At 48.1% G+C, this 27,425-nt stretch overlaps 2 protein-coding genes across 7 annotated transcripts; one reads left to right on the top strand and one right to left on the bottom strand.

Moving 5' to 3' along the window:
• Nucleotides 1–355: 355 nt before the first annotated feature.
• Nucleotides 356–12,822, top strand: DHX8 (DEAH-box helicase 8). Its single transcript, XM_061477636.1, has 23 exons — nt 356–520; nt 821–906; nt 1,463–1,535; nt 1,799–1,884; nt 2,455–2,564; nt 2,664–2,975; nt 3,246–3,390; nt 3,811–4,014; nt 4,593–4,680; nt 4,992–5,089; nt 5,608–5,755; nt 6,129–6,310; nt 6,694–6,888; nt 7,092–7,277; nt 7,749–7,959; nt 8,286–8,467; nt 9,199–9,339; nt 9,629–9,784; nt 9,943–10,080; nt 10,500–10,628; nt 11,625–11,821; nt 11,914–12,093; nt 12,573–12,822. Exons 1-23 carry the CDS (start codon nt 391–393, stop codon nt 12,790–12,792), a joined length of 3,597 nt encoding a protein of 1,198 aa, XP_061333620.1. The 5' UTR covers nt 356–390; the 3' UTR covers nt 12,793–12,822.
• A 2,440-nt stretch (nt 12,823–15,262) lies between these two features.
• On the bottom strand, nt 15,263–26,331 carry ETV4 (ETS variant transcription factor 4). 6 transcript variants are annotated; one of them, XM_061477651.1, is made up of 12 exons: nt 26,275–26,331; nt 26,111–26,204; nt 25,933–25,980; nt 23,220–23,273; nt 20,059–20,185; nt 19,351–19,509; nt 18,721–18,965; nt 17,287–17,361; nt 17,129–17,197; nt 16,603–16,772; nt 16,144–16,245; nt 15,263–15,640 (listed from the first exon to the last, which is right to left on the bottom strand). In XM_061477651.1, the coding sequence occupies exons 1-12, from the start codon at nt 26,317–26,319 to the stop codon at nt 15,419–15,421; spliced, it is 1,410 nt and encodes a 469-aa protein (XP_061333635.1). In that variant the 5' UTR covers nt 26,320–26,331; the 3' UTR covers nt 15,263–15,418. The 6 variants fall into 6 exon arrangements, with proteins under 6 accessions (XP_061333635.1, XP_061333636.1, XP_061333639.1 ...); XM_061477652.1 differs by having other exon boundaries at nt 26,111–26,201; XM_061477655.1 differs by lacking the exon at nt 17,129–17,197.
• Nucleotides 26,332–27,425: the final 1,094 nt, after the last annotated feature.

Below are 27,425 nucleotides of genomic sequence, written 5' to 3'. Positions count from 1 at the left end.
GGACAAACACAAGCACAGCTATGGGGCGAGTGGATGGGGCAGCCCTGAGGCGAAGGACTTGGGGGTGCTGGTGAGGGGAAGCTCCCCATGACCCGGCTTCACTGTACTCCTGAGCCGAGAACCCCTCCATGTGCTGGGCTGGGAACCTCCCCGTCTGCTGCGCTATGGGGACCCCCCCCCCCCCCCCCCCCCCCAGCAGACCTGATCCAGCTCGGGGGCAGGAGCACAAGGGGGACGTGGGGCTGTTGGGGGGCACGGGGATGCCCCGGGGGCCTCCCCCCACCTCAACCCCCGTCACACAGACGCGCCCCATAGCACCGAGAGGCCCCGCCCCATAGCACCGAGAGGCCCCGCCCACTCCGTCTCCATGACGCTTCCGCCGCGGCCCGGATGCGGAAGTGCGGCGCGGCCATGGCGGAGCTGGCGGTGGAGGAGCTCGCTCAGCTCGAGTACCTGTCGCTTGTGTCCAAGGTGTGCACGGAGCTGGACAATCACCTGGGCATCAACGACAAGGACCTGGGTGAGGCGGCCGGGGCTGTTGGAGCCGCTCCTGGCGGCCGCGCGAGCGCTTTGCGGAGGGGCTTCCGAATTGGGGAAGAAAAGGGGGGTTTTACCTCACAAAACGGCGGGCGTGAGGGCGAGGAAATGCTTCTGGCGGGGCTGCTGCCGCAGGGAGGGAGCCGCTGCTGGGGGGGGGAAGCAGCGCTGCGGCTGCCCCGGGTGGAGGTAGAGCCGCGGAGCAGCTTCTTACCCCAGCGTGAGGCGCTTCCACGGCCTCGCAGTTATTGCTCCTCATTTCCTCCCTGTGTTTTCCTCGCAGCCGAGTTTGTGATAAACCTCGCTGAGAAAAATACCACGTTTGAGACGTTTAAAGCAGTTCTGCTGAAGAATGGTGCCGAGTTCACTGTGAGTGAGAGCCGAGCATTACTTACGGGTTCTCCTTGGCCTGCTTTATCTCATAAAGCTTCTTTTAAAGAGAAGGGGGTGGGATTAATGTCTGTAGTTGTTGTTTTCAGTTGGAAAACTCCTGGTTAGCAGCTGGGGATTCCTGCCTCGGCCAGGCCCCCCTCTCCCTCCTGTTTAAAAGCTTGTGTAGTCTTTGCAAAGGGTTCTGCTTGTCTCCTTGAGTATATAAAATATGGAAAAGCAGCTTTCCATGAAGGTAAATGTTGCTGTAAGTGTTTTTATACTTACATGGAATGAGTGTGGTTGGATTAAGTAGGTGGTCACAAAGGTGATTGAAAGTAGAAAAGTCACTTAAAGGGAATGATCAGAATAGTTCTCAGATTCAGCTTATTACATGTTTTTAGGATGGGTCCAGTGATACGTTTTAAAAATGAACCTGAATCTTCAGAATTGCCCTTTGTCTGTGGTGCCGATAAGCCCTCACTGGTGCTTTCTCAGAATGGAAGCCAGGGTTGCAGTCGTGCTTTAGACTAAAGTATTTTATTCCATTTTTCAGGATTCCCTTATTAGTAACTTGCTCCGTCTCATACAGACCATGCGGCCCCCACCAAAATCCTCTACGAGCAAAGGTATGGAAAACCAAAACTCTTGCTTGGTGGTCTTCTAGATTCTGGCCATGCTTGGGGCAACTGGTGTAGTTACTGCTCTAGGCTTGCAAGGCTTTGTATCTTACTGTGGAGTGGGAGGCTCTCTGTTGTTAGCAGTAGATTAGCAAATCTGTTTAGGCTCTAAAACCACCCTGAGTGTGCTGTTGGAAGTATTCATGTCTTTCACAGATTCACTGTGAAACAGAAGGCTCAAGCTCCTCTATTTTGATTTTGGTTTTTCTCAGACGCAGTTGTCAAACCCAAGTCAGAGAAGGAAAAGCTGAAGGAATTGTTTCCAGCTCTTTGCAGGCCAGACAATCCCAATATCAGGGTAAGGTCATGCTTATAGATTTCCTTTGTCTATGAAAACATTATTTATGATTATGTTTCTCTTAGTTTTAAGTTGTCTCAGGGTTTTTTTTTATGTTAGTGTGTTTCTTGCTGATGCATGGAGAGAAGCGGATTGTGAGAAATGAAATGTAGAAGCAGCAGAAGGTTAATACTGTTGCTTATAGTTTCCAAGAATGGTTGTTCCAGCAGTTGCCACATGGAAGCTGTTTTGCAGGATATCTGGAAGATGGGGCTCTTGTGACATGGAAGTTATAGTTGAATCCTTTCTTACATAGTGCTCAAACTCATGATGGATTGCAAACTAGATGCACATTTTGGCCATTCAAATGCTCCAAGGGATTTGCATATTATATTTCTGTAATAATTTGATGTATTGAGTCAAAAGCTTTTTGTATAAAAGCAGAATTGTAGCTTTACTACTCTTACTCCCCTAGAACATGTATCCTGTCTGATCTTTTTTCCTCTTACATGGCTTCTAAATAGCCATGTGAGTTGTTATTCCTTCTGTAGACTATCAGCCTTCTTACAGACCAATTCTCTGTTCTCACAGACTATGCTAGATGAAGATGACGTAAAAGTGGCAGCTGATGCACTTAAAGAACTTGAAGCTCTGATGCCCAGTGCGGACAGGCAAGGCAAGCAGAGGAGCAGTGACCACCGGTAGGTTTCTAGCATGTGTCTGGGGAGTGGGTATTGGCAGTTGGTGTTTCCTGTTCTTATGTGGGATTTCACTGCAAATATATTCTGTTTGCTTCTCAGGGCAAAGAAGAGGAGGAGGAGCCGGAGTCGTAGCAGGGACAGGAGGCGAAGGCACAGATCTCGCTCTAGGTCTCGTTCTAGAACTCGGGACAGGAACAGGGGAAAATCCAGATACAGGTCAAGGAGCAGAACTCGGAGTCCAAGTAGGGACCGTAAAGATCGAGACAGATACATTGAGAGGAGCAATGAGAGATGGAGAGACAAACACATTGACCGTCCCCCACCTGAGGAGCCTGCCATCGGGGACATCTACAATGGCAAAGTCACAAGTATAATGCAATTTGGATGTTTTGTGCAACTGGAAGGACTAAGGTACTTTCTGCTCTTCATAATAAATCTGGTACTGTTCCATGGGAATTCCTTTTCCTTTCAGCATCTTAGAGGTTCTAAGGCTGCAGTAAGGAATGCTGGGGTTGATGCCAGGATGAAGGTTTATTTCTCTCAGTGGAGAATGTTCTTACAAAAGCTAGTTTATGAACATGCACAGTCAGGTGACAACAAAATAATGCGGGCTCTGAATGTTCTTTAGGACTGTCAGAGTAATAATTTATGACATCTCGGGCTCCTCTGCTTCACCTGCAGGAAGCGTTGGGAGGGCTTGGTCCACATCTCAGAACTTCGAAGAGAAGGACGTGTTGCCAATGTTGCTGATGTGGTGAGCAAAGGACAAAGAGTAAAAGTTAAAGTCTTATCCTTTACTGGATCGAAAACCAGCCTGAGCATGAAGGTATGGAAGACATTCTGTAGTGCTTATAATAAGTTTGTGGTGCCAGGATCCCTCTTTTTGCCATTTTTAGCTCTTTTTGATGAAAACTAATGCACAACCCCTCAAGGAGGAGTTAAAAAACATTGAGCTACTCTTCCATATTTGTGGCCTATTACTTCTTACTCATTTCCTATAGAGTCTTGTGATGTCATGTTCCTAACAAATTTTTGACTTGCTGTGGTAGCTAAGTGGCAGCAAACCTCAAGTTGTTGCTGTTTGTCTTCCTTTTGTAGTATGAGAAACTAACATTTTCTGTGTCTGGGCTGGTGTTGGCAGTACTCTGAGAAATGTACTCGCCTTTTTCTCTTGTGTTAGAGGAAGCACTAATGTTAAAAGATAAGAAGTGCAGTATAAATAGACTGATCAATCAATCTGATGTAGGATGTTGATCAAGACACTGGGGAAGACTTGAATCCAAACCGGAGGAGAAACCTGGTTGGAGAAACCAATGAAGAAACGTCTATGAGAAACCCAGACAGACCCAGTCACCTGTCCCTGGTGAATGCCCCGGAGGTGGAGGATGACAGCCTTGAACGGAAGCGCCTCACCCGGATTTCAGACCCAGAGAAATGGGAAATAAAACAGGTGTGTTCTTGTATTCATAGGATCTCAGAATGGTTTGGGTTGGGAAGCACCTTAAAGCTCATCCAGCTCCAACCCCCTGCTGTGGGCAGGGACACCTTCCACTAGAGCAGGTTTCTCCAAGCCCCGTCCAGCCTGGCCTTGAACACTGCCAGGGATGGGGCAGCCACAGCTTCTCTGGGCACCCTGTGCCAGCGCCTCAGCATCCTCACAGGGAAGAGCTTCTGCCTTAAGAGCTCATCTCAGTCTCCCCTCGGGCAGGTTAAAGCCATTCCCCATGGCCTGTCCCTACAGGCTCTTGTCAGAAGCCCCTCTCCAGGTTTCCTGTTATTCCCTTTAGGCACTGGGAGTTGCTCTAAGTTCTCCCTGGAGCCTTCTCTTCTTTAGGCTGAACAAGCCCAGCTCTCTCAGCCTGTTTCCAGAGGTGCTTCAGCCCTTGGACCATTCCTTTGTTCTGCAATCACAACATTCTCTTGTTCCTGCTTTACAAATCTTCTAATTGCATTAGAACTGAGACCTCATAGACATGAGTTGTGTTTGTTCATGGGGGCAAATTCATGTTGTGCTTATTCTGTTCCCAGATGATTGCAGCTAATGTGCTTTCCAAGGAAGAATTTCCTGACTTTGATGAGGAGACTGGGATTCTCCCTAAAGTTGATGATGAAGAAGGTACCATTTCCAAGTAGTCTTACTGTTGTAAATTCCTTGTGTTTCTGGATGTGTTTTGATTCCGAAAGAGCTAATGATATAAGTGAATGTGAAAGATCTCACAGTTTGTTGTGATCTTAAACATCTGGAACTAGGATTGCTCTAGTCTTATTATTAGTGCCATTTTTATGTGTCTTGTCTGTGCATTCTTATTTGTGCTGTTTCCACAAACCTTTTAAGTACATCATAACCCAGAATACCCTTAAAGCATGGTTTGAGGAGGTGCTTTTATGTACCTGAAAGATGTTAAACAAATGTCACTTGGATTTCAGATGAGGACCTGGAGATTGAGTTAGTTGAGGAAGAGCCACCGTTCCTTCGAGGTCATACTAAACAGAGCATGGATATGAGTCCGATCAAGATAGTGAAGGTAAGAGATATCCAGGGCTAAATCCAGCGTACTTGATTCAATTAAATATTTGGGAGTTTAACAACCAGTTTTCCAGCTGGACATTACTGAGAGCCCAGAAAAACATGGTCACTGAACTGAAGATACTTTCTTTACTTACAAAGCTGGATTCTTATTTAACTGGTGACAGTGAAGTGAAATAATAGAACCAAAATGCTTATTAGACTGCAGCAGCAACCATTTCACATAAGTATGTTAGAACATTCTTTCTCTGCTGTGCTTTTTCTTACCCTCTGGAAGTAGAAGATGGTCTAGATATACTCATTTTTCTTTGGCTGTCCCATAATCCTTCTGACTCAACAGTGTAGGAATGCTGCATATTAGTCATAACCATGGAAGTTCATGAAACCTAATGGAGATATTCTGGAAGTTAAATAGATAAAAAGTTTAACATGTTTTAAAGCTTCTAAAGGCCAGTGGTGACAGAGAATTGAAGAAGTGGGAGTGCTTGAAATCTTAACTTCTTTCTTGCTCTCCAGAATCCGGATGGTTCCTTGTCCCAGGCCGCAATGATGCAGAGCGCTTTAGCTAAAGAAAGACGAGAACTTAAACAGGCCCAGAGAGAAGCAGAGATGGATTCCATCCCGATGGGGCTCAACACACACTGGGTGGATCCTCTCCCTGATGGTATGCCTGAATATGTGGAAGTGTGAACTGTGCTGTGTTTGTGACAGTTGAGCAACCCAGGAGCAGTGTCTTGATGCTGTTTGTCTGCTTCGCTTGTCAAGTGAGGCAAAGGAGAAACTCTTTTCCACTAAAGTGGCAACGGGAATGTCAATGGAAATGTACAGGTGTATCGTGCTGTCCATGAAAGGTGTGCTGGGTGGTGAAGCATGTTTTTTTATATGGGGATTAATGTAATAGTGGGGGTATGCATGTAGGAACTTAAATACTTAAATCCACAAGTATAGAAGGCATGGGTGACGGATAACAGGAGGAGGATCATGAGGGTCTTTGCTGTGTGAAGCTAGATGTAATGGTGAGATTATTTCTTTCCTAGTGGATGGAAGACAAATAGCTGCAAACATGCGAGGTATTGGAATGATGCCCAATGATATCCCAGAGTGGAAGAAACATGCATTTGGTGGTAACAAAGCTTCTTATGGTAAGAAGACCCAGCTTTCCATCATTGAGCAGAGAGAGAGTCTCCCAATCTTCAGACTGAAGGAGCAGCTGATACAAGTAAGGCTCTTGGGACAGCGTTCGTGTTTGAGCAAGCAGTAACATCAAATCTTGGTTTGGCTTGTTGTCATGTGAATAGCCAGTTGATCAATTTAAGTGCAGAGCTGTAGCTTGGAATAATTGTTGTAAAGGATTATGTAGCTGCATATTTTAACAAACATCCATGAATCTATTGACTGTAAGTCAAAAGTGAAACTAGCATCATGTTGGCAGGGGATGAATGGTTAAGCAGTTTGCTGACTTGATCAGTAAGAGCATGTGTGTGATTTTTGTCTGGTTCAGCAGCAGGTCTCAGTCTAGTCCTACATACACTGTATTGGGTTGGTTTGGTTTGTGTTTTGTTCATGAATTTTGACAAGTGTGTCTCTTACGACCTTTTCTAGGCTGTGCATGACAACCAGATCCTGATTGTTATTGGAGAGACAGGATCTGGGAAAACAACCCAGATCACCCAGTACCTGGCAGAGGCAGGGTATACATCGAGAGGAAAGATTGGATGTACTCAGCCTCGCAGAGTGGCTGCAATGTCTGTTGCGAAGAGGGTGTCAGAGGAATTTGGTTGCTGCTTGGGACAAGAGGTGAGTTTCCATGCTGAAGATCATGTCAAACTAAGCATGAGGAAAAGGAGAAAAAATCAGTCCTAGAGCTAGTTTGCTTGTGTGCCCATGTGTGTCTGCCTGTGTAGGTAGTACAATGAGCTTTAAGAATAATCAAACTGGGAATTAATGGTCCTAAGAGCTTAATTCTGAAGCTTCAGTTTCTGTGCAACTCCTCTTTCTAGGTTGGCTACACCATTCGATTTGAAGACTGCACTAGCCCTGAAACTGTTATCAAATACATGACAGATGGTATGTTACTGAGGGAGTGTTTGATAGATCCTGATCTGACCCAGTATGCCATTATCATGCTGGATGAAGCCCATGAGAGGACCATACACACAGATGTGCTCTTTGGACTCCTGAAGAAGGTAATGCAGCATTTGATATTTATTGCTTCAGCGTCCTCTTTATGCAATGTAGGAGCTCACAGAAAAAGGCACACAAGTCGTTCCTGTGCTCTAAGAGTCTCTTCTGAAGCAAAACAAATGCTCAAAAGGGTTTGTAGTCCAAACTTTCATAAGATGAGCCTCTGTGTGAAGACACAGTAAGCGAAACTCAGCAGAAACAATAAGAATTGGCAGTCCAGGATGTTTGTAATGATGGATGAGCAGAGGAGTGTTCTTGCTGTCATTTTTCCTTGTCTGACAAAGGCTTTCTGCAGTAGGTTTGAAATGTCACTTTAGAGGATGGTTTGTTTTGAAATTCTGGATACTGCAATGACCTGTCCCTCTACTCAGACCTTAAACCTGCTTTTACTGGTCATATTTCTCGGCTTAAGTGCCATAGGTTGATAGTCCCAAAGGCATTAAATAACTTGAGAATGTTCTGTGCCACTGCAGACAGTGCAGAAGCGGCAGGATATGAAGCTGATCGTGACATCAGCAACATTGGATGCTGTGAAGTTCTCTCAGTATTTCTATGAAGCACCAATCTTCACCATTCCTGGCAGAACGTACCCAGTGGAAATCTTGTACACAAAAGAGCCAGAGACAGATTATTTGGATGCCAGTTTGATTACAGTAATGCAGATCCATTTGACAGAGCCCCCAGGTGAGTAGAGAATGGTCTAGGGTTATTGGTGTTTCAGAGTCACTAATCTATAAGCAAGGTCTTTGTTTAAGTCATGGATCATGTATTAGTAACATGAGAAAAATGCTCTCAGCACTATCCTGTTATTTGAAAATACAGTAAATGCTGAGAAAATTGGGTGAAAGACTGAAGTAAGTTGCTTCTGGCTAAGTTGTTGCACAAGGGCTAGCCAAGAGTTGAGCATATTCTGCTTTGAATCGAAAAGGTGAGGGATGGAAATGTGGTCATGCAGGAGTTGTACTGCACAGTATTGATTCTGTGGATGTTGTACTTTACTTCCTGTGTAGGTGACATTTTGGTGTTTCTGACTGGTCAGGAAGAGATTGACACTGCCTGTGAAATCCTCTATGAGAGGATGAAATCTCTAGGACCTGATGTTCCGGAGTTAATTATCCTACCGGTCTATTCAGCTTTACCCAGTGAAATGCAAACCAGGATCTTTGACCCTGCCCCACCGGGAAGCAGAAAGGTAAGTTCAGCTCAGTGTGGCTTCAGTTTCTGCTGATATATTTTAATACTGGGGTGTATTCCACTGCTGATCTTCTGATTGTTAGTTATGGCTTCAGACAAAGTAATGTAGTTTTGAAGAAGAGGTGGCTTATACGTAGCTTAGAGCATGTTTTTGCATGTGTATAGGCATGTGTACATACCTATACGTGTTCTCTAAGCCTTTGAAAATGTGTATAGAAACCTCTGGTGCAACAAACCTCTGGAATGTTCTCAGTCTGCTTTTTAATGCTGCATTTAAGAGATATGAACTTCAGTGAAATCTATATGCAATTCCCATTGGATAGTTGTAAATTTCCTACCAAACAGTGAATAACTAGAGAAATACTCTCTGGAAGATTCTTCTCTAAATACGGACTGTGAGTGATAGGCAGGAATTCTCTCTGTAGTCAGTGCAGTGTCTTTGCAAACTTAAAATGATCTTTCACTTGGTTTTAATTATGGATTATATCATGCTTTTTCCCATATTACACAAATGCAAACCAAATGTAGATACACTTGAAACTTGTCCTTTGATTATAGGTAATGTTCCTTTCTGTTCTTCCATGAACACCTTTCTCCTTTAGATGGTAAATGACAGTAGCTGCACTTACAACAAACTGTATCACATAGAATGGGTTGTTTAAGTTGAGCAGCAAGGTTGGCTTGGCAACCAGACACAGAACTGCTGCTGAATCACACTGTTGTTTGCAGGTTGTCATCGCCACTAATATCGCTGAGACATCTTTGACTATTGATGGAATATATTACGTTGTTGATCCTGGCTTTGTGAAGCAGAAGGTTTATAACTCCAAGACTGGAATTGACCAGCTGGTTGTTACACCAATCTCGCAGGTAGGCATTCTGTGTTTGATTTCTTCATCCTTTTTTAACCCTGCTGGTTATGTGTATCATGATGATGTGGCACACGAAGACATGAAAGCAAAGTGAGGCAATAACAAAGCCATGTTTTTGATAACTCTCTGAGATTCCGTTAGGCTGTGCCTAAGGAATACATACTTTCCTGGCTTGTATTGGAAATCTCTTCCTATTAATACAAGTAAAACTGAGTAGTTGATCATTTTATTTGACTTGTGTTCACCTGTGCCTGTTTTTGATCACTGAGATGCCTTGTTCCCTTTAGGCTCAAGCAAAGCAGCGAGCAGGAAGGGCTGGGAGAACAGGACCAGGAAAATGCTATAGGCTATATACAGAGCGTGCTTATCGTGACGAAATGCTAACCACTAATGTGCCTGAAATCCAGAGAACAAATTTGGCCAGTACAGTACTTTCCCTGAAGGTTGGTATTTCACCAGCTTGGAGCAAGCCAATGTGATCATAAGCATTTCAAGAAACAATTGTCTGCCTCGCTGTTCAGCGGTGTTGTGGCTGTGGCTGGAGTTTGGTGTCTTCCTTCTCAGTGTTTTAACTTGGGTTTTCTTCACTCCCTCTGCTCAGGCCATGGGAATCAATGATTTGCTCTCCTTTGACTTTATGGATGCTCCCCCAATGGAAACTCTCATAACTGCCATGGAGCAGCTGTACACTCTGGGAGCCCTGGACGATGAGGGACTGCTCACTCGACTTGGGCGCAGGGTAAGCAAAAGAGAATACTCCTTAGCACTGTTAGGGCTATAAATATTCAGGGGGTGACATGAGAGTAGTTGTCTAAGGACTTGCCTAGCACTATTGATTTCCTTTTGCTATTATTCTCATGTGTTTTATGGGTAGCTTTTCACTTACCATAGTTAATGTACCATTTGCTGTTTAAGGAGCAGCTATTATTTCTCCTTATTCATAGGATTACTTTTATTAATATCTAAAAATTCCCTGTAAGTATTGGGATAGTGAATATAGAGAAATAATTTGGTTTGTGTTGAGTAAAGTTGTTCTGAGTAAAGCACACTGCTTTGGAAAGGAAGCATGGAAGAAAGGGCCAGTGCTCTCTGTTGCACTGGGGGAACTCAGGGTTTTTCTGAGATATTGCAGGGTATCTTGAAACGGGTTTCTTGCAGATGGCGGAATTCCCCTTGGAGCCTATGCTGTGTAAGATGTTGATCATGTCTGTACATCTGGGATGCAGCGAAGAGATGTTGACAATAGTCTCCATGCTGTCTGTACAGAACGTGTTCTACAGGCCAAAGGTAAGGAACCAGCAGTGTTACTGTTTACGTGGGTTTTCTGTGCCTGCCTCAGAGTGAGCATATTTGACACAATAAATCTGTAGCTTTGTCAGACTATTTGCTCATTCATTACGTTTCCAGTGTGCCTTTTGGTTAAACATCCTGTAGCTGTGGATGCCGGTTGTTTCTTTACAGATGGGAAGATGGAAGTTAGAAGTCTCACATTCTCTTTTGTGTTTCCCGCTAAACACGTACAGCCTTAAACCAGCCTTACACCTTAAATCAACCTTAAACCAGCTCCAGCTCTGGAGTTCAGAATGCTCTGGTAATTTTCAGATTTCAGAGTACACTTTTATCATGGCTGTCCTACCCTATGCTGATTTCTTCTAAGTCAGCAAGTAGCAGCCTGTGCTGTGGTAGGATTTCTCAGGAGCAGACTCTTCTTGAATGCATTATTTCTTCATTATGATGAACTGCTGCAGTTGAGTCTAACTTCTATTTTGATCTGGGTAGCCACAGTGTTTGAATGTTTTATCTGCACATTGGAGAAGTGGGGAGAGGTGGGTAGGCGAGCAGGGTCAGAGCTGCTGCTTCAGCTCCTTTGATGATGAATAATTGAGGTTGCTTTTAGAGTGGTGAAAAAATAGCTAGTTCAGTGCATGCAAAGACTTCCTGCTGTATGCATGAGCCACTTAGGCCCTTCATCTTTTCTGATGCTCCCTTGTCACCCATGGGAAAGACTTTGGGAAAGTCTACTGGGGTCTCTCTTTGGCCAGAACAGTTCTGGGCTTTCCTTTCATACAGGCATGGTTTTGGCCTAGTGAGAGCCAGTGACCTTCAGATTCTCATCTCTTTGGTGCTTAGCCACTCACCACTCCAGATGTTGTTTTCTCAGTCTTACATCACCTGTTTCTTGGTAGACTTAAAATGTCAGGGTAGGAGTGACAAGGAGCCCATGACCTTCAGTGTTGCATGGGGATTGTCTCGATGCTGATTCATAACTATTTTATATATTAGGATAAACAAGCACTTGCTGATCAGAAGAAAGCCAAGTTCCATCAGACAGAAGGGGACCACCTCACTCTACTGGCTGTCTACAATTCCTGGAAGAACAATAAGTTTTCAAATCCCTGGTGCTATGAAAACTTTATCCAGGCCCGATCCTTACGCAGAGCCCAGGACATCCGCAAGCAGATGCTGGGCATTATGGACAGGTGAGCATGGCACGAAGCACAAGTGGTGACTTTGCTTTCTTGATGGTTAGACTTGACCAACTCTAATTTTCTTTCTAACTCTTGCCTGGCAGGCACAAGCTGGATGTGGTATCCTGTGGCAAGGCAACAGTTCGGGTCCAGAAAGCCATCTGTAGTGGCTTCTTCCGAAATGCAGCAAAGAAGGATCCCCAGGAAGGCTATCGGACACTAATTGATCAACAAGTAGTCTATATCCACCCATCCAGTGCTCTCTTCAACAGGCAGCCAGAATGGTAAGGCAATGTCATGTCATTTTCTGTTTCAGTTCAGACTTTGTAAGTTAAAAGCTTGTGGTGTGCACTACTTGTAGGGTACAGATCAGAGTATAGGCTGCTGCTTTCTAGCTCTTTCTGCAGTTAAAATTAGTGCCTGTGCAGAGGCGAGATGGACTTTTTGAGCCAAGGACAGGCCTGAAGCCTGCAGTTCTGTGTTTTTGTATTGTGGAAGTGAGTTTAAAACACTGAGTGTTAGGGAGGCGGTAGAGAGGAAACTCATTTTAAGTGGAATGAAGCAGCTCTGTACTGAAGAGTAGTTGTGAACTAGGAGGGGAAAAAGAAGATAGTTCTTCTGGAGTGTTCTTCTGAAGCATAAGGAGCCTTATGCTGAAGGAGGGTGAAAGGGAGATAAAGGGGCAAGCTTAGATACTCCAGCCTTTGCCTTTTGTCTCTTGTTTGGAAAAACCGAGTTCCAAAGTTGCTGTCCCTATTTACAGGGTGGTGTATCATGAACTGGTGCTGACCACCAAGGAGTATATGCGTGAAGTGACAACTATTGATCCTCGCTGGCTGGTGGAATTTGCGCCAGCTTTCTTCAAGGTTTCTGATCCAACCAAGCTGAGCAAGCAGAAAAAGCAGCAGCGACTGGAACCCCTCTACAACCGCTACGAGGAGCCCAATGCCTGGAGGATATCACGTGCATTCAGGCGGCGATGAGCCTGCTTCCCTCAGGAACTTTCACTGTGACTGTTGCAAAGAGTCCTTTCAGGACTCAACCTTTGGTTGAGGTTGAATTCCACCATGAACAGGAAATAAGTCTTTTCAGAGCAAAAACACAAGGGGGCGATGTGTGTTAATGTCAGCTGCCCTTCGGGTTCCATAGCTGCATGGCTATGTCCTGGGTCTTCTCAGTGTTCTGAAATGCTTCTTGAACCATTGTTCCTTAATCCTTCTCCTTTTAAGAGAGAAAACCCCAAGACTCTGCAGTCTGGGCACTGAGCTGAGCAACAGCAAAAGGGTAGTGAGTAGAAAACTGTTTTTCTCCAGCCTGTGTTCTGAATGAGCAGAAAAATGTGGGCTGGAATCGTTTATTTCTTTACCCTGCACAAAGGGATTTATTTCTGCTCACACTCCTGTACAGTGGCTGGTTTGGAGGAGCTGCTTGGTCTCCATTTTTCCTATTTTATGCATTTTCCTGTTCACTGTAACTGTCTCTTATGCAAGCCATCTGTGGTGAGATATTTAGTATCTGTGCCTTTGGGATAAGGCAGAAATGATCCCTTGAAACACAGCTAGGATGTTAGTCCTACTTGGCCAATGGCACAGGTCAGACTGCAGGTCTTATCCTTCATCACCATGTTCTGTGTGCTGAAGGCTGATGTATTGAGCAGTAATTAACCACATCCACTCTGCAGCACGGCTCTGTCTGTGAGCATAAGTGCTTACAGATGTTTCGCCTTTCCCTACAATGCGTCATGTGTTTTATTTCCACTTGCAGTGCTTGGTGACTTCACAGCTGTTGGGTTTTGGCTTGAATGGGCTCTTACAGCTCACATGTCTATGAAACATTGCATAACAGTTCCTTGGTTAAACAGGAGTTGACTGTCCAGAGTGTGCTGCGGCTGCTGAAGCATCTGTGAATTACTGTTCCTGTTGCAAGCAGATGAAACTTAACTTGACTTCAGAGCTGCAGATTTGACCCCATCTTTCTTTTTCTCCTTTTCTTTCTAAAGCTGGGACATTTGCTAAAATCATTGGTGAGTAGATTCTACACTCTGTGGACTGGAGAATGTTTCACATTGACAAATAGTTCCATTGGAAGCCTGTGTACAGAGGTGGGCAGGGATGTTGTATATACTGGTTTATTACGTTGTATAAATGCCCTGAGCTTTTTCATGCTTTTAGATCTTCATAAAGTGAAACAGAACTAGAAGGTCATTCTGCTTGGGGAGGTGTGGATCTGAATGGCTCAGTCTCTGTGGCCGGTGTCCACACATCAGCTGGTTGTCACAAGCACCACAGTCACAGCAGAATACCTCACATGTTCCCATGTATATGAGCACATCAAAACCCAACTGTTTGCTCTTAATACAAGAAAGAGAAGGACTTGTGGTGGTACTGCCCTTGCTCCTGGCTCCGGGGATGTTCCCCTGCCACCAGGTACAGCAGGAAGTGCCAATGTTCCGTTGTGATCATTCAGTCCTGGCTGTAGGACTGCTTGTGTTTGTTTCTTGAACTCCACCACGGTTCAGAAGTAACCAGGCACCCCTGAGCTCTCTGCCTGGGCTACCCAAAGCTGCTGAGGAGCCAGGCAAAGCAAGCTCAGAAGGCAAGGGAGGACCCGGCAGGGGCTGAATGAAGTTGCACTTGGCCAAAGCCATAAACCAATTTATTAATTACAGCATTTTTTACACTCATAAATAGTAAAGGCAGCTTATACCAATGGCAGGGTTCCCCTTCACCCTCGCTTCTGGGACACCAGAGGAAGTGCTCAGCAGGGCAGGCGGGATGGCAGGTGCCAGAACACCAAGTCTCTGGATTGCAGGGGGCAAGCAAAGGCGTTGGTGTAGAAGGCTGCTCTGAGTCCCTGGCCTGAGAGAGGGAGGGAGCTGCCTTTCCTGGCCCTTACACCCAGGGACAAGGCTAAGAGGGTTGGCATCAGCCATGCAGGGGGAGAGGCTGAGAGGGAAATGAGGCTTTCAATCAATATAGAGGATTTCTGCTACAAGCTGCCACAGGGGCAGGATTGGTAACGCAGTCCTGGCCGGTGCCTCCAGCTGCCCTGCTCAGACAGCCCGGGCATTAAGCGTTGTGAGCAAGGAGGTGACAAGGCAGGACTATGCATGTACAGGGCAAGTGCTCCCCATCCCCACAAAGCAGGTCCCAGGGAAGGTGTATGATCTGTGAGTGCTGCGTTGCAGCCATCCTGGGAAGAAGACAGGCCTGGCCTTGCAGAGGTGAGTCCACATGGGTCAGAGACAGCCGAGGACAGCTTATACAGAGGTGCAGTACATGTAGGGGAGGAATGGAGGCAGCAGCAGCACTGTAGCATCCTTGTACCTGTAAGAGAGCCCTGGGGGATGGCAGCTCTGCTGCTCGGACGTCTGCTTCACTAAGACTGAGCCCGAGCCCCATCCTGATCAATATGAGGGGCTTGCCACAAGCACACAAGAGCCCTGTCAGGTGCTTACCCACGTGTACCTGAACGCTTTTCCTGACCAAAGCAGGTATCCATAGTTCAGTGCCACCCCAGGCTGGCCTGGAAAACTGCTTATACTGATTGAACACTATCCAGACTTTTACTACACACAAGCAAAGGCGGCAGAGTGTGTTCCCGGCGGTGCTAGTACATGTAGCCCTTGCTGTAAAGCTGTGCAGGGAGGCTCCCAAGGTCTGGCAGGTAAGCAGCATTCTCATCCAGGTGGGACAGAGGCACCGTGTCCTCCTCACTGACCTGCCTGTCCAGCTCTGCCTTCAGAGCTGGCCGCTGGTTATCGGGGAAGGCCAAAGAGAACAAGGCTTCGGGTTCACACACGAACTTGTACACGTAGCGCTCCCCGGCCACCTGCAGGGGAGAAGGGATGGATGCTGCAAGCGCCCAGGCAGCACCACGCAGTGCTCCGAGGCAGCAGGGAGGTTTGCAAGCCCTCTGCCTGCTCCAGCACATCACCCTGGGACCTGTCGGAGTTTTAAACTACCCCTGGTGCTGTCTTCCTGCTGCTCTGGGCTCCCCTGACACAGCCCTTGGGCAATGGGATGCTGCCAGCTGACTCTGTCCAGGTAGCAACAGCATCCGCAGAGCCTGGCTGGACTCTACTGGACATGATTACACTCACAGCTATCCTCTCCAGTGCTCTGGATCTGGAAGACACCATCCCTGCCACAGAGCATCAACCCCAAGCAGCATTTTGCTCACCAGCTGGAAGTCTACACTGATTATCCATCCTTGCAGCTGCACAAATGCCAACTCTCCTGACTGCAGCCGGGTACAGAAGAAGAAAGGCTTCCTATCTCAAACATGAAAAGCATCATTAAAGGCATAAACCCCACATCTGTTTGCAAACTGACCTTCTGCATGATGCCCTTCTCATAGTAGTAGCGAAGGGATCGGCTCAGCTTGTCATAGTTCATGGCCGGACGGTTCTTTTGGATACCCCACAGCCTGGCTACCTGTAGAATAAAGCAACCACGTGCATGAATGTCCATGAACCCAACCCAAGGGCAAAAGAACATTATCCAGCAGATTCTCTTGTGAGGAATGGTACCACAACACATACAAGCACACAGTAATAGATTCAAACTAATTACTTAGCAGCTTTCCAACAAGAAGGGTAGGACTCGAACTGAAGAGCCCTGTGTGATGTAAATCTTTCTCCTTCCCACTACAGAGCCCATTTGCTGTCAGCACCTGACTGAAGGTACCACTGGTAGGCAGGAGCCTTCCCAGGGCAGAGGAACTTCCAGCCTCAGGAGCAGGGGCTGCTTCCCCCGAGCCTGTAGAGAAGCTAACTGCTTTGATGGTTTCACCTCTTCTGGCTCAATGAGCTTGAACTCCATCCCTCTACCAGTCCAGGCAATGAAGTGGGAATTGGTTGGATCATCTAACAAAGCCACAAGGAATTGCCAGAGCTGGAGAGATCCCCGTCGCTGGTATGGGGGCCCTTCCCGGTACCCTCCAGCTTCCTGCTTGATGTCTCCTGCGGAGAGAACGAAGCGGGTGTTGCTCAGGTAACGCTGCAAAGGCAGTTACCAAACACAAAGCACGTTTCACACCTGGAATATTCCAGTTCAAGCACAGCAGAGCAGCCGATTCACCAGCAGCTCTGCCCCGAGGAGCTCTGGAGAGCCTCACAATGAAGCTGCTTATGGTAAAAGGCCTCTTTGCTGTTCAAAGAGCTCAAGGAATGGAATCTCCCAGAGGCAGGTCTGAACCCCAGCTACCACCCCTGCAGGAACACAGTGTACCCAGCTATGCAGACAGTGGGTAAGCGGTTGGCAGAGATGCTGGATAACCCCATCTGTCACCCAAACTCCGAGCCATTCTTTTCCCAACCTTCAAATCTTTCTGGAACAACGCAGACATCATCAGTGAAGGACCTCATCCGCTTGTCATAGCTGCAGCCTGAAAGAGGAAGCAACAGAGGCAGTCGTAGAGGTAGTACAGAGGGCAATGCAATGCAGGGGAAAGACAACAGTCACTGAGGTTCTTACCTAATGTATCTTCTGTGTTTGGATGGCTCGGGTAACTCTCCACATTTATGTACATGGAAGGACAGCCAGGAACATCTACAGAGCAAGTAATAAACTTGTTTCATTAAGAAGCACAGGAGCAGAAGGAGCTTGATCTCCAGAGGCGGGCAGGTAAACGCTGCTTTCTAACCAACGTCCTCCTAAGGCCCTCCTGAAAGGGTAGTGGCAGACTGAGAACGTTTCATGTCTCAGCCATCCCACCACAACCTCGTCTTCATCCCGCTTCCAAGCATGAATCCTAGTCGTACGTTTCCGTAGTACTATCCCATGACGTCCTTCAGAGGAGCCAGGATCAGTCACCCATGCACGCTCCATCCAAAACCTTGGATGATGGGCTAAGTTTCTATGACACCTCTCCCTTATCCGAGTTTAAGATAACCACGCTCTGCTGCTGTTTCCACAGGTGAGAAGGCAGTACCTTTCCCCAGGAGTACTACCATCATGTTAATGGAGAGTAGCAGCATCACTTTGCTTTCTTGGTGGTCTTACGTTGTAGTAGACCTCACTTGTAGCAGCATCTGAATATTTCCTTCAGCCACAACTGTGACTGCAGATGTCTTCAGTCTCCCTGTCTCTTTTCACATCATATGCTCAGAAACAGCTCAGAAAACATAAAGGAAAGTATAGGCTGAGTTTGAGAACAAGCAGCAAGTCTTCTCATGGTCTCTGCGCGCGAGCGCTGCAGGGCCTGTCTTCTGTATCTTGTGTATTCTGAATCTTGGCTTTCTGTTTCAAACCTGGTTTTCATTCCCACCTGAGCCATGAGCTGTAACTGGGGGCTTTGGAAAGATTTACCTTCCATTTCCCTCGGACTCCTGTGTACAGCTAGTGCTTGCAGCAGACGTTTTGCTGATGCTAAGGGCAAAGGCTACTCTGGGCTGAGACTGGGTGTTATTACAGTCATAAACTACCCTCACAAACAGCATGCTTCTGGGTTTGCACATTTGCTTGCCCTGTCTGGACAGAAAGACCCGGTGAACGTGTAGTATCAGCATAGCCACAGTGGTGGATTCTGTACCCTCATAGGAGCTTTTGACTTATCTATCCAGTTCTGCTAAGGAAAACACTTCACAATGGAGAAGGAGACCACAAGTAACGTTCCCTCTGGAAGAGGGTGCTGTGATGTCAGGGTCTGGTGGACAGGTCTGCTGAAATAAGACTTCTCCCTTGTGGGAAGATAAGAGGATCACCCGATCCTCTTAGAGGTGTCTTAGAGAGAGGTTTCCAGAATTGCAACCCTTTTCTCTTGCGCTCAGCCTGTCTCCCAGACCACACACGTGCCTGAGGATGCTGGAGTAGCGTTCCAAAGCCATCAGCCATGTGTGTTCACCCAGGAGCTTGTTCACCCCCATTGATGCCAGCTTTACGCAGTCAGAAAGAGCCAGTTCATCCTACCTGAGTCGTACACGTAGTCCGCCTGCTCCTGCTTGATCACCAGAGCTGCTGGGTACTGGCTGCCGCTGCCCACCTGGCTGCCTTGCTCGTACCGCAGGTCCTGGTACTCCCGTTTGAGGCCCTGATGAGGGTATGGGAGGCAGGGCTCAGACATCTGGCGCTGGTAGGCAATAGGGTCTTCCTGGGCTGTGCCCTGGGAGGAGGGGAAGGAGCAGAACGTCTCCACAGGTGGCTGGTACACAGAGCTAGAAGAGGGGAGAGGACACGGGCTGGCTGCTTGCTTGGCCCCTCTGATCTTGGCCCCGGGGCAGGGCTGGTTGAGGAACAGAAACTCAGCCTCAGCCTGTTACAAGGGCTCCAGGAGCTGCACGTGTGGCTGGGGCAAGGAAGGGACCCTCGTGAAAGAGGTTTGCCATGGCAGCTACAGAGCCCATGGCCTGCAGAACCTGACAGGCTTAGGCTTACAGACCCTAGGCAGCAGTGGTGGGTCCCAGGTACTTTGGATGGGGGGGATGCCGTGATGGCTGGAAGCTGAGCGCCTGAACCTGGATGCTGCAGCCCCTCCCTCCCTCAGGCACGGAGGTGGAAACCCTTCTTCCCAGTGCCTGCCTCCTCCTGGCAGTAACTCACCTGTTCTCGTTGGAGTATCCACAGCTGGATGTGGGATGCTGTGGCCCCGCAGGGGTGAGGAAGCTTCTGTCCTGTCTAGGGAACGGTTGAAATGGTGACTGCAGCGGGGTTCCTGGGTTGGGGGACTTGATTCCAACTTGTCTGGGTTGATCATAGGCACTGGGGACAAACAGATGTTGGAGCATTACAGTTCTCACACAGACACTGCCCCTCTGTGCTGCCTCCCGGGCCAAAACCCCCCGGCATAAACTCCTTCCTTTCTGGTTGCCCCATGCAATAACCGATAGCAATAACCCTTCAAAGAGAACACTGGATGTGTCTGTGCTGAAGAACCCGTATTAAAACTCAGGCAAGCAGCTGGGACTGTGGGCAACGGTGTCAGGGAGCTCCTTGTGGGACAGAGTCTGGAAGGCAGTGGGGAGAGAAAGGCACATGAGAGATGCTCTCAGCATCAGAGGAGCTGAGGAACGGCACCAGGGAAGAGAAAAAAGAGGTGAGCCCAGATCTACCCTAAAGAGGTCTGCCCTATGCAGTGCAATACATGGAAGCATGAGCAGGCTGCCATGAGCTGACCCACTGCAGCACGTGTGCGCTGCCCTTACCCAGCAGACAGACCAGGCTGTTGTCATAACACCTCTTTATTAGCTGATGCAGTAGTGCTTGAGTTCAGAGCAGCTCCTGCCACCTCCCCTGTGTAAGCTGTGTTACCTGGTGTAAAGGCACTGCTCGCCCTTGGGGTACTGGAATGGCTGCTTATGGGTGCAGGACAGCGTGGGGTCCGAGGAGGGACTCTGTGGCTCCTGTTTAATCTTAGCAGGAGGACTGTGAAAAGCTACTGTAGGAGAGAAATGAGAGACCAGGTTGAGACTTTGCTTGGGTATAGAGAGAGCAATACGCTTACATTTACATCTATCAGCCAGGAAAAGTCAGTTGAGATTCCACCACCCTGTGCTTGTTCAGGTGGCTCAGAGGAACAGCAATAGGCACAAGTGATTGCTGGATGCACCTGAGCTCTGCCCTCAGTTCAGGAGGATTTGTGTGATACACCAACCTTACAAGAGCAAATCGAAGGTAAGTGCTAACGTGCTCTGCGATCATTCCAGAAGGGATTTGAAGTGGGTATTTCCTGAGCTGCACAGGCTGGGACAGTTTGCACATACTCTGTTTTAACCACATAAAAGCCAAGTTTTGCTTTGCATCAAGCCCAGTGCATCCCTGGTGAGCATGTCTTGGGAGTAGCATCACCACGTAGCCTTCAATGATAATGCACTAGTATGATACCCTGATAGTTTTGCTTGTCCAGTAGACAATAAATGTCAGGGGTTTGTAGACACAGCTGAAAACCTGAAGGTTTTCTGAGCGAAAATAAATACTATTGCTTGTATTGCATCCTATTGCAATACAATACAAGTGAAACCCGGAAGTCTGACTTCCATGTCCTTGCTTTCACTGTGATATCCCTCAGAGGTGGAAGAGCAGCTTCCAGGCCTCTCAATACCTAATGTCATCAGTTGTACCAGGTTAATACCGGTGCTTCCCGGGCAGGAGGCTGCCAATGGGTACTTTGCAGCTCCCCGTATCATTTCCTAATACAGGTTTCCTTGTGTTAAACCTCTTCTATGCTGACAGTCCAATAACCCTCAGTGTGGGACTGGGGGAATCCCTGAACTGCTCTGCTCAGCCGAAACATCAGGGACAACCCAGGCACAAAGGAAAAGGGTTTCTTTGCCTTGCCAGCCCGGCGGTTCATGCTCGTGGCCTAATGCAAACAAGAAGGGATCTTCGGGCTGGTTAGGGTTTCACGAATAACAAATGCGGGTTGCAGTTTACAGCACCAGGAAGTAGGATGTGGGTATTGTTCCTTTTCATGCTTGATTAAATCCAGCAGGGAGCAAAACTGCCTTCACGAGTTCCTCAGAGAAGCTGATCCCAGTGGAAGGACATGGTCAAGCATCTTCTGCCTTTGCCCCTGGGCTCTGCTGATGCTCTTAGGAGCTCGCTGACACTTAGTAAGGGAAGAAAAGTGACCGCAGGAAGGTACCTGGGTCTAGGCTGGTTCTTCAAACAGGGGAAAGATCTCCCTGCCCATCAAAACTGTGAACTTCCCATAAGCTGCAGTCCTTCCCCAGGAGATCCCTCCCACCTCTTCGAGCCGACGCGATGCCGCCGACAGAGCCTGGGATGTTCAGAGCTGTGAGGATTGTTTTCAGGATGGCAAGAAGCAGCCCGACCTCATCCTTTCACTGCGTTAGCTTCAGGACTGACCCGAGCTCGGTGTGCACCAGCCAGCCTCAAGCCAGCTCTCCCTCACACAAGGACACATCGTCCCTTCTGAAGTGCTGCAGCAAGTGGCTATCGGGACGGCTGGAGGGATGGCTGCTGTCTCTAGGCACACGGGATTAAGGCCACTTTCTATCGCAGACACCCCTCTCCAGAATTAACTTCCTCAGCAAGAGGGGAAAACCAACCCCAACCTGACTCCTTTTGCCTGCTTTGGTTTCAGCTGGTGTTGGAATAGCCCATCCTTACACCCTGCCAGCATCCGAAGGGATCCAGCCAGCTTGACAGGAGCAAGAGGAACAAGTGAACTCATAAGATACCGGAGCCTCGGATTGTTTGCGGCAGCTTCTGAGGGAGAAGTGGCTCCCATGGCTGCTCCCAGGGCTGCCATCGAACATCAGTTTTGGCTCAAACAGCTCTTGGCACTGCCCAAGCTGCTGCAGGTGAGTGCTGGATTCTGTACCCCAGATGTGACCCCCCTGCATTGGTGCAAACACCCCAGGCCCACGCAAGGGTCCAAAGACAAAAGGGTCTTGCTATGCCTGCGGCATCCATTCCCTTCCTGTCTGCAGCAGCTCTCTCCAGTGGATGGCTTAAGCAAATACATAGAACCCATCTAAAAGTGATGATGTGTCAGCTGAGCCTGATGGGGGGGGAAGGAGGGCTGGACAAAACCAAACTGCTTTGCCCAGTACACTGCACTCCATTGAAGTGTCAAGAAGCTGGCTGTGCTAGGAGCAGCCAATTCTTTCCGGCCCCTATTAGCTGGAACAGGCTATTGCATTACAACTGGCTCATTCATTCATTCATTCATTCAATGTGCTACATGGACCAACCCTCTCCTCAGTTCTGGGTCAAAAAGAGGAAGAAGCAAGATACATGACTCAGAGAGCAAACCCGGCTGTGCTGCAGGGCCAGCGGGAGGAAAGCAGAAAGAGCTGCACGGCCTTTGGGTGCAAGGTTCAGCTCCGTTGTAACCTGAATGCTTTGCCCAGCTCTCAGAGCACACATTTGTGCACTCCTGTGTGAGCACATGCAATCTGTTCGTAAGAACAGAGAGCAAGCAAGCCAGCAAGCACATCTCCAGGGATGCTGTGTCCTCCCGCAGCAGACAGGACCGCTGTCTCACAGAGGCCACGCTGGCAGCGGATGCTCAGGCAGGGGCCCCGCAGGTGAGCAGAGCCCCCCAAAAGCACCTGCAGGGGTCACAGCACCACAATTCCGTGCTGATTTATTTTGCTTTGGGAGGAGGAATAGCACAAATCTAACATCCGATTGTCACGGCGACACATTTCCACAGCTGCTCAGGGAGGCCTAATTCTTCACACCTACCCCAACTAAAACACATTATCCGTTGAAACCACTGTGCATAAGGGACTGTGCAGCTACCACCACACAAAGATACTTTTGCACTGTGCAGATGTGGACAGTTAGCATGGGGGTTGTTTTTGTCACCATCACAACAACCTGTTCCACGACAACACAGAAATCAGATGAGTACTTCAGCCTCAATGCCCGTGCCTTGCATTTATGGGTTTGGTTGCAGTGTAGCCTGCCCTGAGGTGTGTGATCACCCCCGTGCTACTTACAGTTTTCTGAATGAAAGTCAGGCACAAATTGCTCATCGCTGTCTGGAACCTGAGCTGCCAGGGGAGGGAGAGAGGGAGAGGAGAATTAGATTTGGCACTTTGTATGGTGTAATTAACAGTAAGGCAGAAATAAGCCTATGCAGGAAAGATCCGTCCGAGCTTTCTGCTGGGATGCACTTTAGTGACTAAGGCGAGTTTCCCTTGGGGATTAATGAGTACCGTTCTTTTGCCTGCAGATTTGCCCCTTAAATCTGCCAGCTTCTTTCTCCCTTGCCTTGGAAATAAGGACAACAGCAAGTTTATCAGCTCAGGCTTCCCAGTTTGCATTAGAAACAAACCACACAGGGATTTTTAAAGCATTTAGCATAGGAAAAGCAACTACCAACTAATACATTTGCAGGAGAACATTTCAGAAGAACAAAAAGAATATCTGGTAGCAGGAAGGGGAGATGGTGAATAGTGTGTATAATGTTAATAGCGTGTGTGGTTTGCAATGGGAAATGCTGGTGTAGTCAAAGAGGACCTGACAGCAACCAGTTGTTCTTTCCCCACGTATCAGCACAGTAAAGCTTATTCTGAGGCATCTGCCCCATGGACAGCATTGTTAGAACAAGTCCAAGAATAACAGCAAGGTCTGAGACGTTTGAATGTGTCAAAGACTGTCTAACAAAGACATCTGAAAATCTGCAGAGGCCTCATTGCCCTTAGAGCAGCCGATCCCTTTGGAACGAGATGCTACTGGATGCGGTGAGCAGGGAAACAGTTAACAACATTAGCATAGAATGGTTTGTGTTGGAAGGGACCTTAAAGCTCACCCAGTTCCAACCCCATGCCATGTGCAGGGACACCTTCCAGTAGAGCAGGTGGCCTCAGTCCACCTCCTGAGCTGTGCTCCCTTATCCAGAGGCAGCAACTAATGTGGTAAAGACCTAAGCTTTGGGGTGTGCCTTGGGAGAACCTGTGGGGAGAACCTTAACCACAGCACGCGTTGTGTTAGAGTATTTCATTACTTCTAACAATTACTTTTCCATCCCTTTTACTGCAGGGGACAGCCTGGAGCAGTTGATATTTCACAAAACCTCTCACAAAGCACCGCTGAAAGAAATGCTGGTACAGAACAGAGCAACCGAGAGTTTGGGATGTTGCAGCGTGCACTCCCTCAGCTCTAAAGCAAAGGTGATGTAGTCAAAGTAAAGGGACATGGACAATGGAAACCCACTAATCTCAGTCACTTGAAGCTAAGACAAGACATGCCAAAAATAAACCTTAGGGAATAACACCGCATTAACAACGGGCAGTGGATTTGAATGGCTGGAGTGAGAGCACACAGCCCCACTGCTGCACAGTGCTACTTGCAGTGCTGGAGTAGAAGGCTACAAGGCCAAGTTGCAGGAGAAAATATGTGTTTTTATACTATCATAGAATGATTTTGGTTGAAAGGGACCTTAAAGATGGTCTAGTTCCAACCCACAATATTCATTATCTACTTCATATAGTTGCAATACAGATAGACATTTTCTTGCTTTCCCCAAACCTGCATTTATACTTACATATATATATCTGTTCTTATATTCTAGGCACACTCATGCAATAGGGTTTCATGAACATTTAGTGATCATGTATAGCAGCAGATTCCCTCTTTCTGTGCAGTGCTATGAGACCATGTGTGACCTTCCCTTCACCCCAGGATACTTGTGAATTCCTTCTCCAAACACCCTGCTACTGACAATCGTATTGTAAGCGATTCTATGCGAATTATTTAGATTAGTGAGCTAAAAATATTACCAACCATTAGAAATCAGTTCTGAAGCAAACGTCTCTTCTCAGCAGCTCCAGATTGTTGAGCAGTTAAGAGAAATCAGTCTCAAGCCTGTGTGCACATTCAAGAGATCTAGGACATGAGCAGCAACTCATTTTTCAGCCCTGATGCAAGTTAGGTGAGTGTTTCAATCCTGAACAGCCTCCAGGTAATTCCTCTTGCATCCTTCCAACCCTCCCAGTCCTGACCGCTGCCTGATCAGCGTCATTTCAGCTTGAAATGAACATAAACCATCTGATTTTAGTTTTTTTTTTCCCCCCCTTAATCGACAAAAACCTTTTTGGAGACTTAAAACCCCCTTTTTCACCAGTATGTGTATTTTTATAGTATCATTGTGAAATATTTGTAAAGCTCCTACATCGTAATAAGCACTTTTGTGTTAAGCAAGAGTTTGTGCTTGAGGATCTGGTTTAAATGTGATTAATCAAATCAAAACCGATCATTTGTAGCACTGGAATTAAGCAAATTCAGTGCACGGTGTAAAAACGATTTCGCTTTGCATTAATGGGACTTCCTGGGATTTGAAGTTTGCTCTTTCTTGAAGTCAAACGGCAGAACAATTCAGACGCCAAACTGAGCAGTGGGTCAGTTCCAGGAACGTCCCTTTCAAAGAGGTCCCTTCCAACCCAAACCAGACTCTGATTTTATGAAATTAGCACGAAATAGAACCAGTTACAAGTAGCCTGAAGCGAAAACCGTAACCAGGGAAATAAGTGGCCAGCTGCCAAGTTCCATTCACGAACAAACACCCTGCACCATAGCGCGATTCACGCCTCCTGGTTCTCACAAGCCAGAGGCTGGCAAGCCTCGATAAAGCGCTTACAGCATGAAGCCGGGCAAACAGAGCACAGGAGCGGCAAGAGACAGACAGAAGGGAGCGAGGGAAGCACCTACCTTCTGTGAGCCAGGTCTCCTGGAGCCTGCCCAGGTCCTGGAAGAGCTCTGCGCGGAAAGCGAGAGGTTTCCTCAGCGGAGCGCTGGGGAGGGCCGGCGGAACCAAGGCGCAGGGAACCCGCTCCTCGCCCACTCGGCTTCCCCTTCACTGTCACCATCCCCTCCCGCTCCCCCTTACCTTCCGAATCCTGCGGCGGCAGCAAGCCCGGATCCGCGGCTCTCTTCCCAACGCCCATGAGAGCTCCGCCGGGAGCCGCCTGGCCCGGAGGCTGCTGCGGGAGGAGCGGATCAGACCCGGCCAGAGGGGTCCCGCGCCTCTACCCCCGACCTCTCCCCGCTCACCTGCGGGAGCGTGAACGGCACCCGCTGGTCCAGGTACGCCTTCATCCCGCCGCCCGTGCGCCGGGCTGGTCCCTGCCTGCCTCCCGGCACGGCTCCCCCAGGCTCCCGGCGTCCGCGGCTGCCGAAACTTGGGCTCCGAGGAGGGACCGAGCTCGTCAGCTCCAGCCGGGTCCCGGTCCCGGTCCCGGTGCCGGTGCCGGTGCCGGTGCCCGTCCCTCACCGGCGGCTGCTCGCAGCCCACGCGGAGCCCGGCATGGCCCCGCCCCTCTGGGCCGTGAGACCGCTGCGGGGCCCGGGGGCGGCCTCCCATTGGCCCATCGCAGCCGCGGCTCGCCCACTCCTTTGTTCCAGCGAATTTATGAATGAAGCTCAAGGCTGGGGCACGCCCGCCAATCCCCGCTCCCGCTGGCCCTCGTCCCCCCCGGAAACAGTGGGCGGAGTTTAGCCTTCGGGGCCAATCGGAGCGCAGCGCCCTGGTGTTCATTCAATGGCGGAGCTCCCATTCATAAAAAAACCCTCTCGAAGTTCATTGATGAGAGGCTGCGAAGGCGCTCCAGCTGGGCCTGTGGTGAGCGGCAGAGCTGTGCTCAGCCTGCCCTTCCAGACGCCCACCCAGCGCGGCACACGATCAGGTTCGCTGTTTCTCACGCACATTGCAGTCATTTCAAAGCTTCAGGTACATTCGGTTCTGTTCTGGGGAAGTTATTGAACTTTCAACAAGATTTAGAGGAAAAAACCTCGCTCATTCCTCTGGACTGAAAATAACGAAGGCCCTGGCTGTCAAAATCAGGTTTATTCTCTTGAGGGACAAAAATACAAAATCAAAACCTACTCCTGGAATTCGCACAGCAGAAAAGTGGGTTTGCTTTTGCGCATACCAGTGTGTCCTGCCATTCTTTCAAATCCCTCCTTTAAGTTCCATGGTCCCATTTAACATTTATTGAGCCTACTTATCCTACAAAAAATATCAGAAATAGCTGGGACCCGGTGATGAGAAGACAATAGTTCATGGAATGCCATCTCCGGGAAGAGAGCTAGACACTCGAGAGAAAAAGAAGGAAAAGGGAAAGTTATCCTCAAGACTAAAAGGAGCTGTACATTTTGGACATTTTCTCTATAGCTGGCATCACCAGTGTGACAGACTGATGTGC

Source organism: Pezoporus flaviventris, unplaced genomic scaffold, assembly GCF_033815535.1.
Source record: "Pezoporus flaviventris isolate CSIRO_AGI_PZ_B2104156 unplaced genomic scaffold, CSIRO_AGI_Pfla_v1 ptg000107l, whole genome shotgun sequence".
NCBI classification, from domain to species: domain Eukaryota; kingdom Metazoa; phylum Chordata; class Aves; order Psittaciformes; family Psittacidae; genus Pezoporus; species Pezoporus flaviventris.
This window is presented reverse-complemented; position numbering and strand designations above follow the sequence as displayed.